This window comes from Balaenoptera musculus, chromosome X (genome assembly GCF_009873245.2).
Source record: "Balaenoptera musculus isolate JJ_BM4_2016_0621 chromosome X, mBalMus1.pri.v3, whole genome shotgun sequence".
Lineage (NCBI taxonomy): Eukaryota > Metazoa > Chordata > Mammalia > Artiodactyla > Balaenopteridae > Balaenoptera > Balaenoptera musculus.
In genome coordinates, this window is record NC_045806.1 from 8,228,267 (window position 1) to 8,240,646 (window position 12,380).

General features: G+C 42.6%; 1 protein-coding gene across 12 annotated transcripts in view; it reads right to left on the minus strand.

Annotated features, from left to right (window-relative positions):
• Positions 1-12,380, minus strand: part of ARHGAP6 (Rho GTPase activating protein 6) — a 264,909-nt gene that overhangs the window by 2,354 nt on the left and 250,175 nt on the right. For 11 of the 12 annotated variants that reach the window (XM_036840648.1, XM_036840649.1, XM_036840651.1 and 8 more), the window contains 2 exons: positions 4,278-4,546; positions 2,372-2,452 (listed from right to left, as the gene is read on the minus strand). In XM_036840648.1, the coding sequence (XP_036696543.1) occupies positions 2,372-2,452; positions 4,278-4,546 (350 nt within the window). The remainder of the gene's footprint in view (positions 1-2,371; positions 2,453-4,277; positions 4,547-12,380) is intronic. The other variant, XM_036840647.1, reaches the window with a different exon arrangement.

Genomic DNA, 12,380 nt, shown 5'->3' on the forward strand with positions numbered 1-12,380 from the left:
CTTCCTGTTCAGTGCAACTTGCAATCCAGAGGAGACACAAATAATGTTTCCATGTTTCTATTGTGTCAATTAAAGCTGTAGGAATAATGAAATGAATCAAAAATGCCTCATTTGGTGCCAGAAGATAATGAAGACAGCAGCCGCTGTGTATATTCCACCACCTCCACTGTGGGAGAGACTGGCTCGTTGTTCACCAAATCGTCCCCTTTCCTTCCTGGATGACGTTTCCCAGCCTCCCTTGCAGTTAGGAGGGCCACATAAATGAGGTCTGGCTAACACATGTGCAGAGGTGTGATTTGAGCCATTTCTAGGCCTGGTCTAGTAAACAAACAAACAAACAAACAAAAAAACCCCAAATGCACGCCTAGTCTTTCCTGCTTGCTCCCTTCCTTTAACTTGTAGCCCAGGATGGAGGAACCATGGAAGACTCCAAAGCCTCTGAGGATGGGGGAGCCACTGGCTAGATGGAACTTGAGCCCCTGAGTGACTCTGCACAATCCACAGTGAACTGGGCGCTGAGGGAGAAATCAACCTGTGAGAGGTTAAGCCACTGACGTTTTGGGGGTGTTTCTTACAGCAGTTAGCCTTCCCTAACTGATACAACTTTCCTCAGGAAATTGAAAGGAGAGCAAAACACTGCGTTTCACAAGCAAATGAGGAGTTCCTGGGGCCTATGTCCCCAGGCTGCCTTTTTCCTATGGATTTGCCCTGTCCTCTCATTTCTTTTTAGTAGGCTGGGAAAGGGAGCAGATCATTTTGGGGAGAGAGGGGCATATAAGCATTTACATAGGGACAGATCAGAGTTGAAACAGCTAAGGAAAACAGAGCAGAATATCGTGGAATAGTTTATCCTTGGGGGAAAAGGCAGTAAAGCACTTCATGGGATACAATGAGATGTAGTTAGATAATGGATCAGTACTCAAGTACTCAAACTGGATTAGAGGCCATTAAATTACAAATGTACCATGCTTTAAAAATGTAATATGGGAGGTATTACAAAACAATGAGAAAGGGAACATATACACACACGCACACACACACATACATACATACACACACATTTGGGAGAAACAATAAAACAAAACAATTTACACACTTCATGCAATATATTAACATATATTCCAGATGGATTAAAGAATTAAGGGTTAAAATAATGGAATACTATGAAAGGGAAAAGTGCATAGATGACTGACTCTCCAATGCTTAAGTAAAAGTAAAGATTAATTTTGCAAAATAATTCACAACAAGAGAGAGTGATAGACTTACCTATGTAAAACATTAAAAAAATTTCAGATATCCAAAAAGGGGAAAAAAATGCAAGGGATAATGATATCAGTGGCAAACAAAGTGGACAAAGGGTTAACATCTTTATGATAGGAAGAGTTTGTAAGAATCAATTTTAAAAACACTAGCATACACAAATAGCCAATGACATAACTGATAATCGGTGGGGGAAATTCAGCTGATTAATAGAAAAATGAAAAAATACTGGTGAGAAAGAAAGGCAAATGAAAATAATAAATACAATTTTGTTCTTTAAAGAAGCCAAAACGCAAACCCAGTGATTTGCAATACCAATGAGGTTAAAGTGACACGGACAGTACAGTGAAATGGCACTGCCATCTTCAGCTTATGGAGCATAAGCCAACGCATCTTCTATGGAATGTGAAGTGACTGTACCTCTGAATTCTTGAAAAGGTTCATCATTTTTGACCCACTTTCCTATTCTGTTTTTTTGTTTGTTTTGTTTTTGTTTTTGCTGCACCACGCGGCTTGCAGGATCTTAGTTCCCCAACCAGGGATTGAACCCAGGCCCTCAGCAGTGGAAGCTTGGAGTCCTAACCACTGGACCACCAGGGAAGTCCCCCACTTTACTATTCTGGATTTGTAACTGGCTTTCTGAAATTTTGTGAATTTGTTAATAACTTAAAATACCAAAAAAAAAAAAAAAGGTACATAAAAGAGGTCCCTGACATCATAACTTATTACAACATCAATAATAAATGGAAACAACTCATTGTCCCAGCTTTGGGCTATAAACTACAAATATGCATCTGGAATACTACATGGCTCTTAACAGTAATAATGGAAAATAACTGGAGAATGGACGGTAAACAAATCATATAAAGGTACACAGAGAGAATGATTGTAACTATCTTTAAAAACTCTTGCAAATGAAATGGAATGAAATAAAGTCAAAGACTGATGTACTTTGGTGGAAAGGATAAGTATAGCTTTACCCCTTTTTCTGTTTCCAGCATTTTCCAAATAATATTTGACAAGCATGTAATACGATGATAGTAAGGTGAAAATGAAAGGAAATTAACTTAAAAAGTAAATGAGATAACAGTTTAAAAAAATTATGCTTCACCTGTCATTCCTGGGTCTTTGGATCCACTTTTCAATGTTGAATGCCAAGTTCCCCAGATATTGAAAGCCTCCTCTGCCATATCTAGGAAGAAGTGTATAAAAAAGGTATGTAACTCACAAACTGAAGAGCAAAAAATCAATAAATATGTTTATAACATCTCTTTTGCTCAAAGTACTATATTCGAGATTGTGATGGATAAAAGACAGAATACGATGCAGACCTGCCTTTAAGATGCTTATTCCATCTGAGATTTACAAAAAGGCTCTTTCTCTATGATGGCTGTGGTAGACAGAATAAGGACTCCCACAAAGATGTCCGTGATATGATCCCCAGAACCTGTAAAGATGTTATATTCAAAAGGGACTCTGCAGGTGTGCTTAAGTTATGGATTTTAAGATGAGGAGATGATCCTGGATTATCCGTGCGAGCCCGATGTAATCACAAGGGTCTTTATAAGAGGGAGGCAAGAGAGAAGATGCTACATTGCTGGCTTTAAAGATGGAGGAAGGGGCCAGGAACCAAAGAATGCAGGCAGCCTCTGGAAGCTGGAAAAGGCAAGGAAACAGATTGTTCCCTAGAGTCTCCGGAAGGAACACAGCCCTGTGGACCCATTTTAGATTTCTGATGTCCAGAACTGTATGATAATAAATTTGTGTGTTGTTTTAAACCACTAAGTTTGTGGTCTTTTGTTACGGCAGCAATAGGAAACGAGTAGAATTGTGATGGGTGGCAACAGCTCTGACCGCATTAACATAGAGACAGAGGAATAGTTATAGTTTCTTTATCTGGTGGCAACAGAGTCAGTCCTGCATGTATTTATTCATACATCCCCTTAGTCTGTCTGTAAATATTTACAGCCTAAGGCACTATCTTAGGTGTTTTCACCATCTCATTTAATCCTCACTACAATGATGCCACGTGATAATAATGACTATTTCTAGAAGCAAACATCTACTGGATGCTTCCCTGTGTTCTGCAGTTCATATGCATTCTCTCATTTAATCCTGAAGAGATGACCCTGAATCCATTTTACAGATGAGGCAAGTACTTTCGCATTTTAAAAATAAATTTTATGCCTGATGGGAACATGGGTTACTGTTTTCATTGTAAATTAAAAAAAAATTTTTGACACGAATATTTGTAAAATTAAAAAAAAACTGCTGTGATTAAAAACACCAAAAAAAAAAAAAGCCCTTTCAGAGTGGCTCTTCAGATTAAACTATAAATTTGAGATAAAATAGTAAGAATTTGTACTGTGTCCTCCAATTATTACTTTAAAAGTGTCCTGTTGAGTCCTGACCCTGAGGAATTACTCTGTGGAGGGAGAGAACAGAACCAAACATTCGGTGGTCAAATGAATTTGAGAAAAGCTGCAACCCATACCCTCCCTCCCATTGTGGAAACTCATGGTGCCCACTAGCACTTTAAAGAGTCTGAGAACTTGTACAGCAGAGAGACCATTGGCTTGGTTAACCCAATATTTCGCAAATGTATTTGACCATGGAAGCCTTATTCTGCCTAAAGACGTCATCTCCCATGGAGACCTCTCTGGAACATGCCAGCTCGTTATATAATAAGTTCAGCTTGTTCTCTTTATAAAAGTTAACAGCAATGGTTCGGTGACATCTTAGCCTAACAAATATGCACCCAAACCCACAGGCCAGGACACATACAGTTCCTCGGATGCTGGAGCAGAAAAGTCAGCTGGGAATGTCAGGGGCTGTCAGAGCTTGAGACTGCTTCCCAGCTAGCTGGGTCTGTGGGGACTCAGACTCAGAGTCGGTGTTTGGCAGGTCCTCAGTAAATGCTCATTGAATTAGAGAAACGTGAAATGGTGAAGGGATGGAGAGAAGGTCCAAAGCGCCCACATCAGGCCACATGCAATCAAAGTCACTGGTGGAGTTACCTTTCCCAAGCCTTGGTCCAGGAGAACTCTCCCTCGACTTCGAAGATGGCAAGTGGCCCACCCGCACATACTGCTCTGGCCCTTTGTAAAGCTTCTCTGAGCCCCCCGGGGCCACGTCCTCTTGCATAGCCAGCAGGGAGCGCTCGGACAGCACTGGGGAGTTGTTGTCATAAGGGGAGAGGTCTCCGCTGGAGGCCTTGTTGGAATCTGTGGACGAATGCCTTCCTCCCACGGAAAAGGAAACTTCCGACCTCAGCATGTCAGGGCTTCTGGCACAAGGAGACAATTACAGGTGCGTGAGTGTGTTAACAATGAGTGACCAGATTCAAACAATCCGACGGTTTCACACAGGACAGGAGGAGAATGCATGGACACGGGCTGAAACAAAAAGAGCTTCTGAGCAAGGTTCCAAGACTCCTGTGTCAATAAGGTGAAAGCGTTTCTATGAAATGGCCAGCAGATGGCAGTAAAACCCAACAGATGTTACAGGAAACAGCAAGGCGAAGTGGGGCGGGAGAGGGTGAAACACATGGACCCCTGTCTTCTCCAAGGTGCATCACTGAAATGCCTGTTGGATAAATCCCTGTTTCCACTTAAAAATTAAAGTCTGCTGCTCACTATCTGTTAAGTAGGGGAAAACTGTAGATAACTCTTTTACTTTCCTCAATATCCTGAATTAAAAATAATTCAGATAAAACTATGATTGAAACTTTACACGTAGTTCATTATGGCTTTACGGACACCTTTTCTCCCCGCACCCAAATACTTATTGTAAGTGAATCCATCCTTCCTGAGGACGAGGACATCGACGACGATGATGATAATGACGATGATGCTGGTGGGAATAACTGTTTCATGGTTAAAACGGTGGCTAAAAGGATAAATATATGACCATCACTAGAGTCCATTGTATTTAACTACACCTAAAAAGATTCTACAAGGCACTAGTGCTTTTACAAATTGATATAAAACGTACTAATTAGCATATCCATTAAGGTTTATATGTGCATGAGTTGTCACAGCAACAGAAATAACGGTGAAAACAGTGAGCGGAACAGGACGATGAGAACATCAGGAACATGACAGGAGTGTTGGAAGTCTTACCTGGGAACATCTGTATTTTCTACCTTCCTCAAAACAGTGGCCCTGACATCTTAAAGGGAAATGATCACAGATTGATTAAAAGTTCCCAAACCTGCTTCTGTTCCCCCCGCGCTCCCCCACTTCACTTCTCTTTACTTGTCTTTGCTTTCTTTTGGTTTAATTTTTCAAAACAAATCCTTAGTGATCTTAAAGAAGGTCAACCCATGCCTGAGGAAGCCTTTCCTAACCAAAGGGTTCTGTGCGTGCAACACGTTGGAAGGACGCTTTCAGGGGGTCTAGCTTCACGGAGGTCTCCAGCAGGGGTTAGTCCCAGGGGAAAGCATCTCAGCAGCTGTGACACGCTTTCCCAGTCACCGAGGCAGCCAGAGGCCCAAGCACTTTTTGCTGAGGGAATTTCTTACCCACATGGAATAAATAGTCCTTTCCTTGCCTCCTCTTTAAACCGATGACTGATAACCTTATGGGAAAGAGCCAGAGGACAACCACGAGGATGGTTTTCCAGAAACTTTAGGCCTCCAATGAATGAAGGAAAAATAAAAGGAACTTACTACTTCTGCTGGAAAGTGGGGGGAAAAAACGATTTAACCTCCGCTATTTAATTAAAGGGGGAACCCTCCCTAATTCTAGTGGAGGGAACACAAAACAAAACAAATGGACACTTGTCTGTCGTCATGGGGTTCGACTCTCATTGAGGATGCTTTACTATGAAAATGAGAAAATACGAACGTGTTGAATTGGTAGCACCAGAGAGCTCAGCTCAGAATCAGGGTCCTACATTCTGACCAGGGCTAGAAATCAAATTGCTGGGCTAATTTCAGTTGTTTTCCCTGTTTAGTTGACATTTTTCCATTCATTAATGAAAATGTCTTATGTCTACTCGGCAAGAATAAGTCATAGTGTTATATCGATAAGAGTGGGCACATAAAGCCTTATTTTATGGGCTGTTTTAAAGAGAGTCAAGTCAATTCACTTGCCAAAACAAAATAACTATCAGGGCTTCGACTGCTTTTTGGCCACTTTACAATAGGAGGACAGTTTTGGAAAGGTCGTATTGTAGCTCATGGAGACCACAATAGTTCGGTCGCATAGCTTGCCCTTCTGTCTTACAAAACATATGGAAGAGCATATATTGAGCAAAGTATGATAAGCTGCAGATTCAGCCAACAGTTATGTGCATAAAGAAAAACACCTCATGAAAGAAATTTCTTGAACATCTCAGTACTAGGGACATTTGGGTTTCTCCCAGGCAAGCAGGTTATTTTTACCTACTTGGAGGTAAAAATTATTTTTCCACATAGAACCACGGGTCATGAAATAAAGATTGTATCTCTCTTTGCAATGACCGCTAAAAGGCTCTGAGGAACTGGGGCTCCACTCGAGTTGGCGTATTGGAGCTTGTATGATATTGGAGCTTGTGTGAAGCCTTTGTGTGTTTCACACCCCAACTTCATCTTACCTTATCACTCTTTCCACTGCTTTCCTTTCCCTGGTCTTTCAAATTACTTACTATGATATTGTTCCGCTTTACATATTTTTGCGAGCTGCTTCAATACATTGTTTTTGGACTGGTGTACAGACAGGGAAATCAAGTCCATGTCGCTGGGGGTATTAAAAAGGCAGCATGCTTCATGAGAGCATTCAGTTTGGTTAACACAAGACAGAGAACAATAACAGCAATAACGAAAGTAACTGAAGCTGTCACATTGTTTTTTCCTCCATGATCATGGCTGTGATTGGATCTGGTCCAGCAGAGGTGAGAGAGGAGGAGGTGGAGCGCCACTGTCCCCTTCCTCTGTCCTTTGGGCTGACTCTGCAAAACCTCACTCAGCGGTTCTGATGCGGCCGCATCGCTACCACCTAGGAAATGCATTACTTGTTGGAAATGCAAATTCTCAAGCTCCATTCTGGACCTCCTGCCAAGACTGGCCACCATATGCAGGGCCCAGGGCAAAATGAACATGCGGGGCCCTAAGACTAAAAAATGATTAGAATTTCAAGATGGTCCCAGCAGATCACTAAGCCAAATGGGTGCTGCTTCGGAGTACAGGGTTCAGCCCATGAAGCTGGCTTGGCCGATTGAAAGGGAACCTCTGGGGGCAGGGCTTTAAGAGCCCTCCAGGTAATTTTGATGCTTGGGGAAGTTTGAGAACCCCAGATACCAAGCCTTCCCTCAACCCAGAGATGTGACCGTGGGCTATGGATCTACTAAGAGTCAAATCAGGAGGGAAACCACAGATAGTGGCCAAAACCTCAGCCCTGGCTGGCAGCGGGGGTAAATGTGGTGGTCCTGACCTTGAGGTGGCTGGCGCCACAGCTGAGTAGAGGAGAGTGTGCCCATCCCAGCCAGCTCCGGTCTGCAGGATCTGGATAACTGAATGTTGTTTGGTTATGGATCAGACGTGTTAAGGGGAGGGGGGGCAAGAGGGGCCAACCTGCCTTTCTCTGCTCTTCTGTGTCATTCTCCTAAGTCAAGCCACCAAAGTCACCACAGCTGTGGCCCCAATCGGGGGAGAAACGAGGAGGTGGCTAGAGCTAATCCCTGGAGGTAGAGGTGAATGAAGCCGACACAGACCGCGAACCTCCTCAGCGTGGCTGGGGTCACAGCCAGGGACACGGGCAGGTGGGGACACCTCATGAGAGGTGATACCTCTTTTCCCAGCCAGTGTACTTGCCCGTGGAAGTGGATACTGATTGAGTGCCCATGGCAGACAGCTTGTGGTATATACACTCATGTGAGGTAACCCCTTGGCCTGAGAGAAGCACAAAAGTTGTTATTTATATAGAGTCCATTATGTGGCAGAAATTGTACTAAGCTACTGTTAACAACTCTCCTTGTTTCTGATCACAAGTCTAGAGACGAGCCAAAGAAATGAGGCGATATCAAAATTACATGTCTTTCTAGCAGTACCGGCATTAGGGGTCGAGACTCCTAAAACTTATTTCATAAATACTATTCAAAATGATTAAAAATCAATAGTAAAATGCTTGTTTTATGCTTAGAGTTGGTGGCCCTTTTATATGTTTAAAGTATTTCCTATTTACCGTTTTATTTTCTCGGCAGAGGTCAATAAGATGGTGGCCAAATGTGCCTAAGAACCCATGCCCAAGAATTGTCTTTCCACACGACAGCCCACCAATTAATAAACAAAATAAACAAAATAAAACTCCTCAGAACTCTCACTGTAACATTATCAGTTCAGAGTTTTAAAAAATTTCAGTGTCATTCCATCGCTTTATCATTAAATCAACTGGAAACAAATCCAGGACCCTCCCTCTGGAAAATGAGACAAGCAGCCACCAACGTCTTCTCTAAGATTTGCCTCTAAAATGATTCTACTCTAGGAAGACAATTTGAAGGTCAACACTCCAAGTAAAGGCAATAAAATATTCATGCATTTATCTAAAATATTTATTCTAACCAGTGATTCACTAGATGAGAAATCGTTTAGAAGCACAAAATGTTCCCTCTTTCTATGTCTTGGAATTTCATGGATTTGAGCGGATACACTGCCAGTTGACATGGGTTTGCTTCCATGAATGGAGAGCTTTCCCATGAGACCTGAAAGCCCCGGGACCATCCACAGCATGCATGGCCAGTCTCAGCCAACCAAACAAGCATGAGATGGACGCGGAGAGCGAATCACTTTCTCACCCTTAGCTGGTCCCTCCAGGTCAGGGTGTAAACACGCTGGCAGGGTACTGTGGGCAGGCCTGTACTGCAGCCGGAAGCACAGAACTTGTTCTGTGGATAAACGGAAAACTCCGGTTCAATCACCGGAAGTGGCCAGCCCAGACCCTCACTGAGCAACCCCAGTGAGAAACACCTTTGGGGGTTTCGAACTTGCATTGGCTCCATGCTTGGCTTAGCCATGAACTGATAAACCTCAGTCTGTTGGAACTCAAAGCACATAGCCATCTCGGACACTACTAACGGTACCAGGAAAGGAGTCCACTGCCACAGTAGCTCTGGACTTACGGAAGATTTCCACATTCATCATGCTCAGTTCTGCAAAGCATCCCTTATGCAGAATCCTAGGGACAAATGCACCCTGCTCCGAAGAGAAGCTGACATGGATCCAAACGCCCACCAGGAGATAAAGCCAGCACCCTGGACGTTAGAATTCGCCCAGGTCTTTTAACATTTTTTGATATTTTGCTCATCAGAGATTTTTGGTGTTAATTTTGATTTTTAAAAAATACTACACTTCAATATTGTTCATTTTGATGACCGTTTTAACACACCCTTAAAATCTGCACCTCACTCCCCTCACCCTAGTTCCTGCCCTGCCATGATACCGTACTTCTGTTCTGTTGCAAATGCCTGCGTTTAACATACTTTGTCCTCTTTGACTCCATTCTCATCCCCCATTACCTTACATCCCTAAATCAAGGGGGAGGGTCTATTTTAAGTATCTTTGAAGAAAAGAGCACACAATTCTAATAAATATACCAGACAAGCAATTAAAAAACTGGAAGTCTTTCATTGTTAGTAATATAAATCTCTTCTAATCTCCTCTCGGCATTCCATTTTAGTTGAAGCCAAAAATGTAAGTAGACAAGCACAAGAAAAAATAATGAATCCTCCTCTCACTCCCCCAATTCTGTTGTCGCACATGAAGAAGGGAAAAGACTCAAATCAAAACATTAAATTCCCAAATATCACTAAGTGTTTCATCTTTCAAAACAGAAATGTTGATGAATACGTTCTTGTTCTTGGTTTGACACTCTTTTGAAAACTTACTTGTCCACCCCAGATAAAATCTTGTGCAGTTTCCACGTGGGGCCCAGCAATCTAAAACCTTATTTAGGTATGTGAACTGATGGCAAAGAACAGAAGCTTCAGGAAAAAAATCAAAGGGTCGGAAGAGAATAATGAGGCAGCTCGTGCATATCACTGCACTTATGATACTCATTTTAGAAGCTACTGTTGCTTCCCACTCTGTGGTCTTCCTGCAAATCCTTTCCATTCTTACCTTTTATAGCCCTTGTAGCTGAGTTTTCACTAAATAAGGTCTTCGAAACAAGAATTCTGTCCCTTCCCATCGCACCACAGATTTCCCTTCAGAAATCTACCTGGCCTGGTGCGAGCAGGTCATGTTCCCAACTTCAGTGCCTTTCACCCTCACCCCTCTGTCTGTTCCAGAACTACGCCATCATCCTGATGCCAATTAGATCAGGTGAGCTTTGCCTTTCAAGACAGTGCCACAACTTAATGTGGATGGGTTCTCTCGTGCCATATTGCCTTCATAGGTTGCTATCTCATGGACAGCAAGGTAGAATCTAGTGACACCCAAGTTTTTGCTAAGTAGTTGTAAATGAACAGAATGGTGAAATTCCAAGTAATGTGATAATAATCACTAACAAGTACTAAGCACTTATTTAAAAACCAGATTCTATTCTAATAGCAGAACAACTCCATGAAGTTAGTGTGACTTTTTATCTCTAGCTTACAGATGAGGAAACTGAGACAGAGAGAGATGAATTTATTTACCCAAGACCGCACAGCCAATAGCAGTGGAACTGGCATTTGGACTCAGGCAATCTGGCTCTGAATCCAAAGCTCATAACCAGCACGTTATATCATAGACGGGTGTGCTATTGATGGATAATTGACATGTCAGTGTGGCCAGCACTGTCTGGCATTTGGGGTACTATAATTTGTCACCACTGTATTCTGTCATTACCATGATCTATCATCACTGTAATTCTTTGCCGCTGCTTCTTGATTTAGGCACCGCTGCTAAGCTTGCTATTTAAGGGCTTCTGCCCTCTGTGCTGGCCAGCCTCTTTATTGTGTCCCCAGCCAGCTGACATATTTACTTTTATGACCAGGCCCTGATTCAAGCTCCCCAAACATCCAGGCCTATTGACAACCTCTCCAGCCTACAAAGTTCCCTGCAAATCCTTGCTCTTCTCAGAAGATATCGAAACTCCACGTGGATCTATGGTCTGGAGCGCTGGTTCCCTTCTTTGTCAACACAAAGACCCCTTTGGAATGTAACAAATCACCTACCTCAAGTCCCCGGATGACAGTAAATATGTAGTATCTAATGGGGCAGCTCTCAGCGGCAGTTCTTAGCCTGGCTGCTTGTGAGAAACACAGGGGAGCTTTTAAAAATCCCAGTGTCCAGACTGCACCCCGGAATAAATGAATCCAAATCTCTAGGGGGGGTGCCCAGGCGGAGCGGTTCTTCAAGCTCCCCAAGGGATTCGAACGGGAGGCAAGGTTGAGAACCAGGGGCTCAGCACATATTATCTTCACCCTTGTAGGCCTCCTTCAACAAGTCTGCAAGTTCTTAAAGATGTAAGCATTTATACGGAGAATGGATAAACAACAAAGTCCTACTGTAGAGCACAGGGAACTGTATTCAGTATCCTGTGATAAACCACAATGGGAAAGAATATCAAAACTGAATGTACATATATATATGTATAAATGAGTCATTGCTGTGCAGCAGAAATTAAGAAAACATTGTAAATCAACTATACTTCAATAAAATAAACATTGAAAAAAGAAAAGAATATGCCTTGAGATTTTAAGCGTTTGCTGCTCAAAGCTTGGATCATGGCCCGGCGGCATCACAGCACCATCTGGGGGCTTGTTAGAAATGCAGTTTCTCAGACTCCCTCCCCTAGACCTACTGATTCAGAAAAAAACATTTTAACAAGATCTCCTGGTAATCTGGATGCATAGTGAAGTTTGAGAAGCACGCCTTTAAAGCACGAAGAGACTACCTACAGCGCGAGGGTTAGGAATTTTCAAGCCTCAAAAGGCCATTAAAAATAAATATTTATTTACTAATGTATGTATTTTCCCTTCACGGTAGCATCATCAACCTTCTGGGCTGCTACCTGACCTGTACCTAGAGGAAAAAACCAAACACTCCCTTCTCCTTCTTACTGCGAAAGTCTTCTCCAAAGGTTTTCTGTTCGATAGTGCTAGTCTCTGACATCTTCAGTGCTCCCGTGAGCTCATCTTCCTTTTCTTGAAGCCCTGAC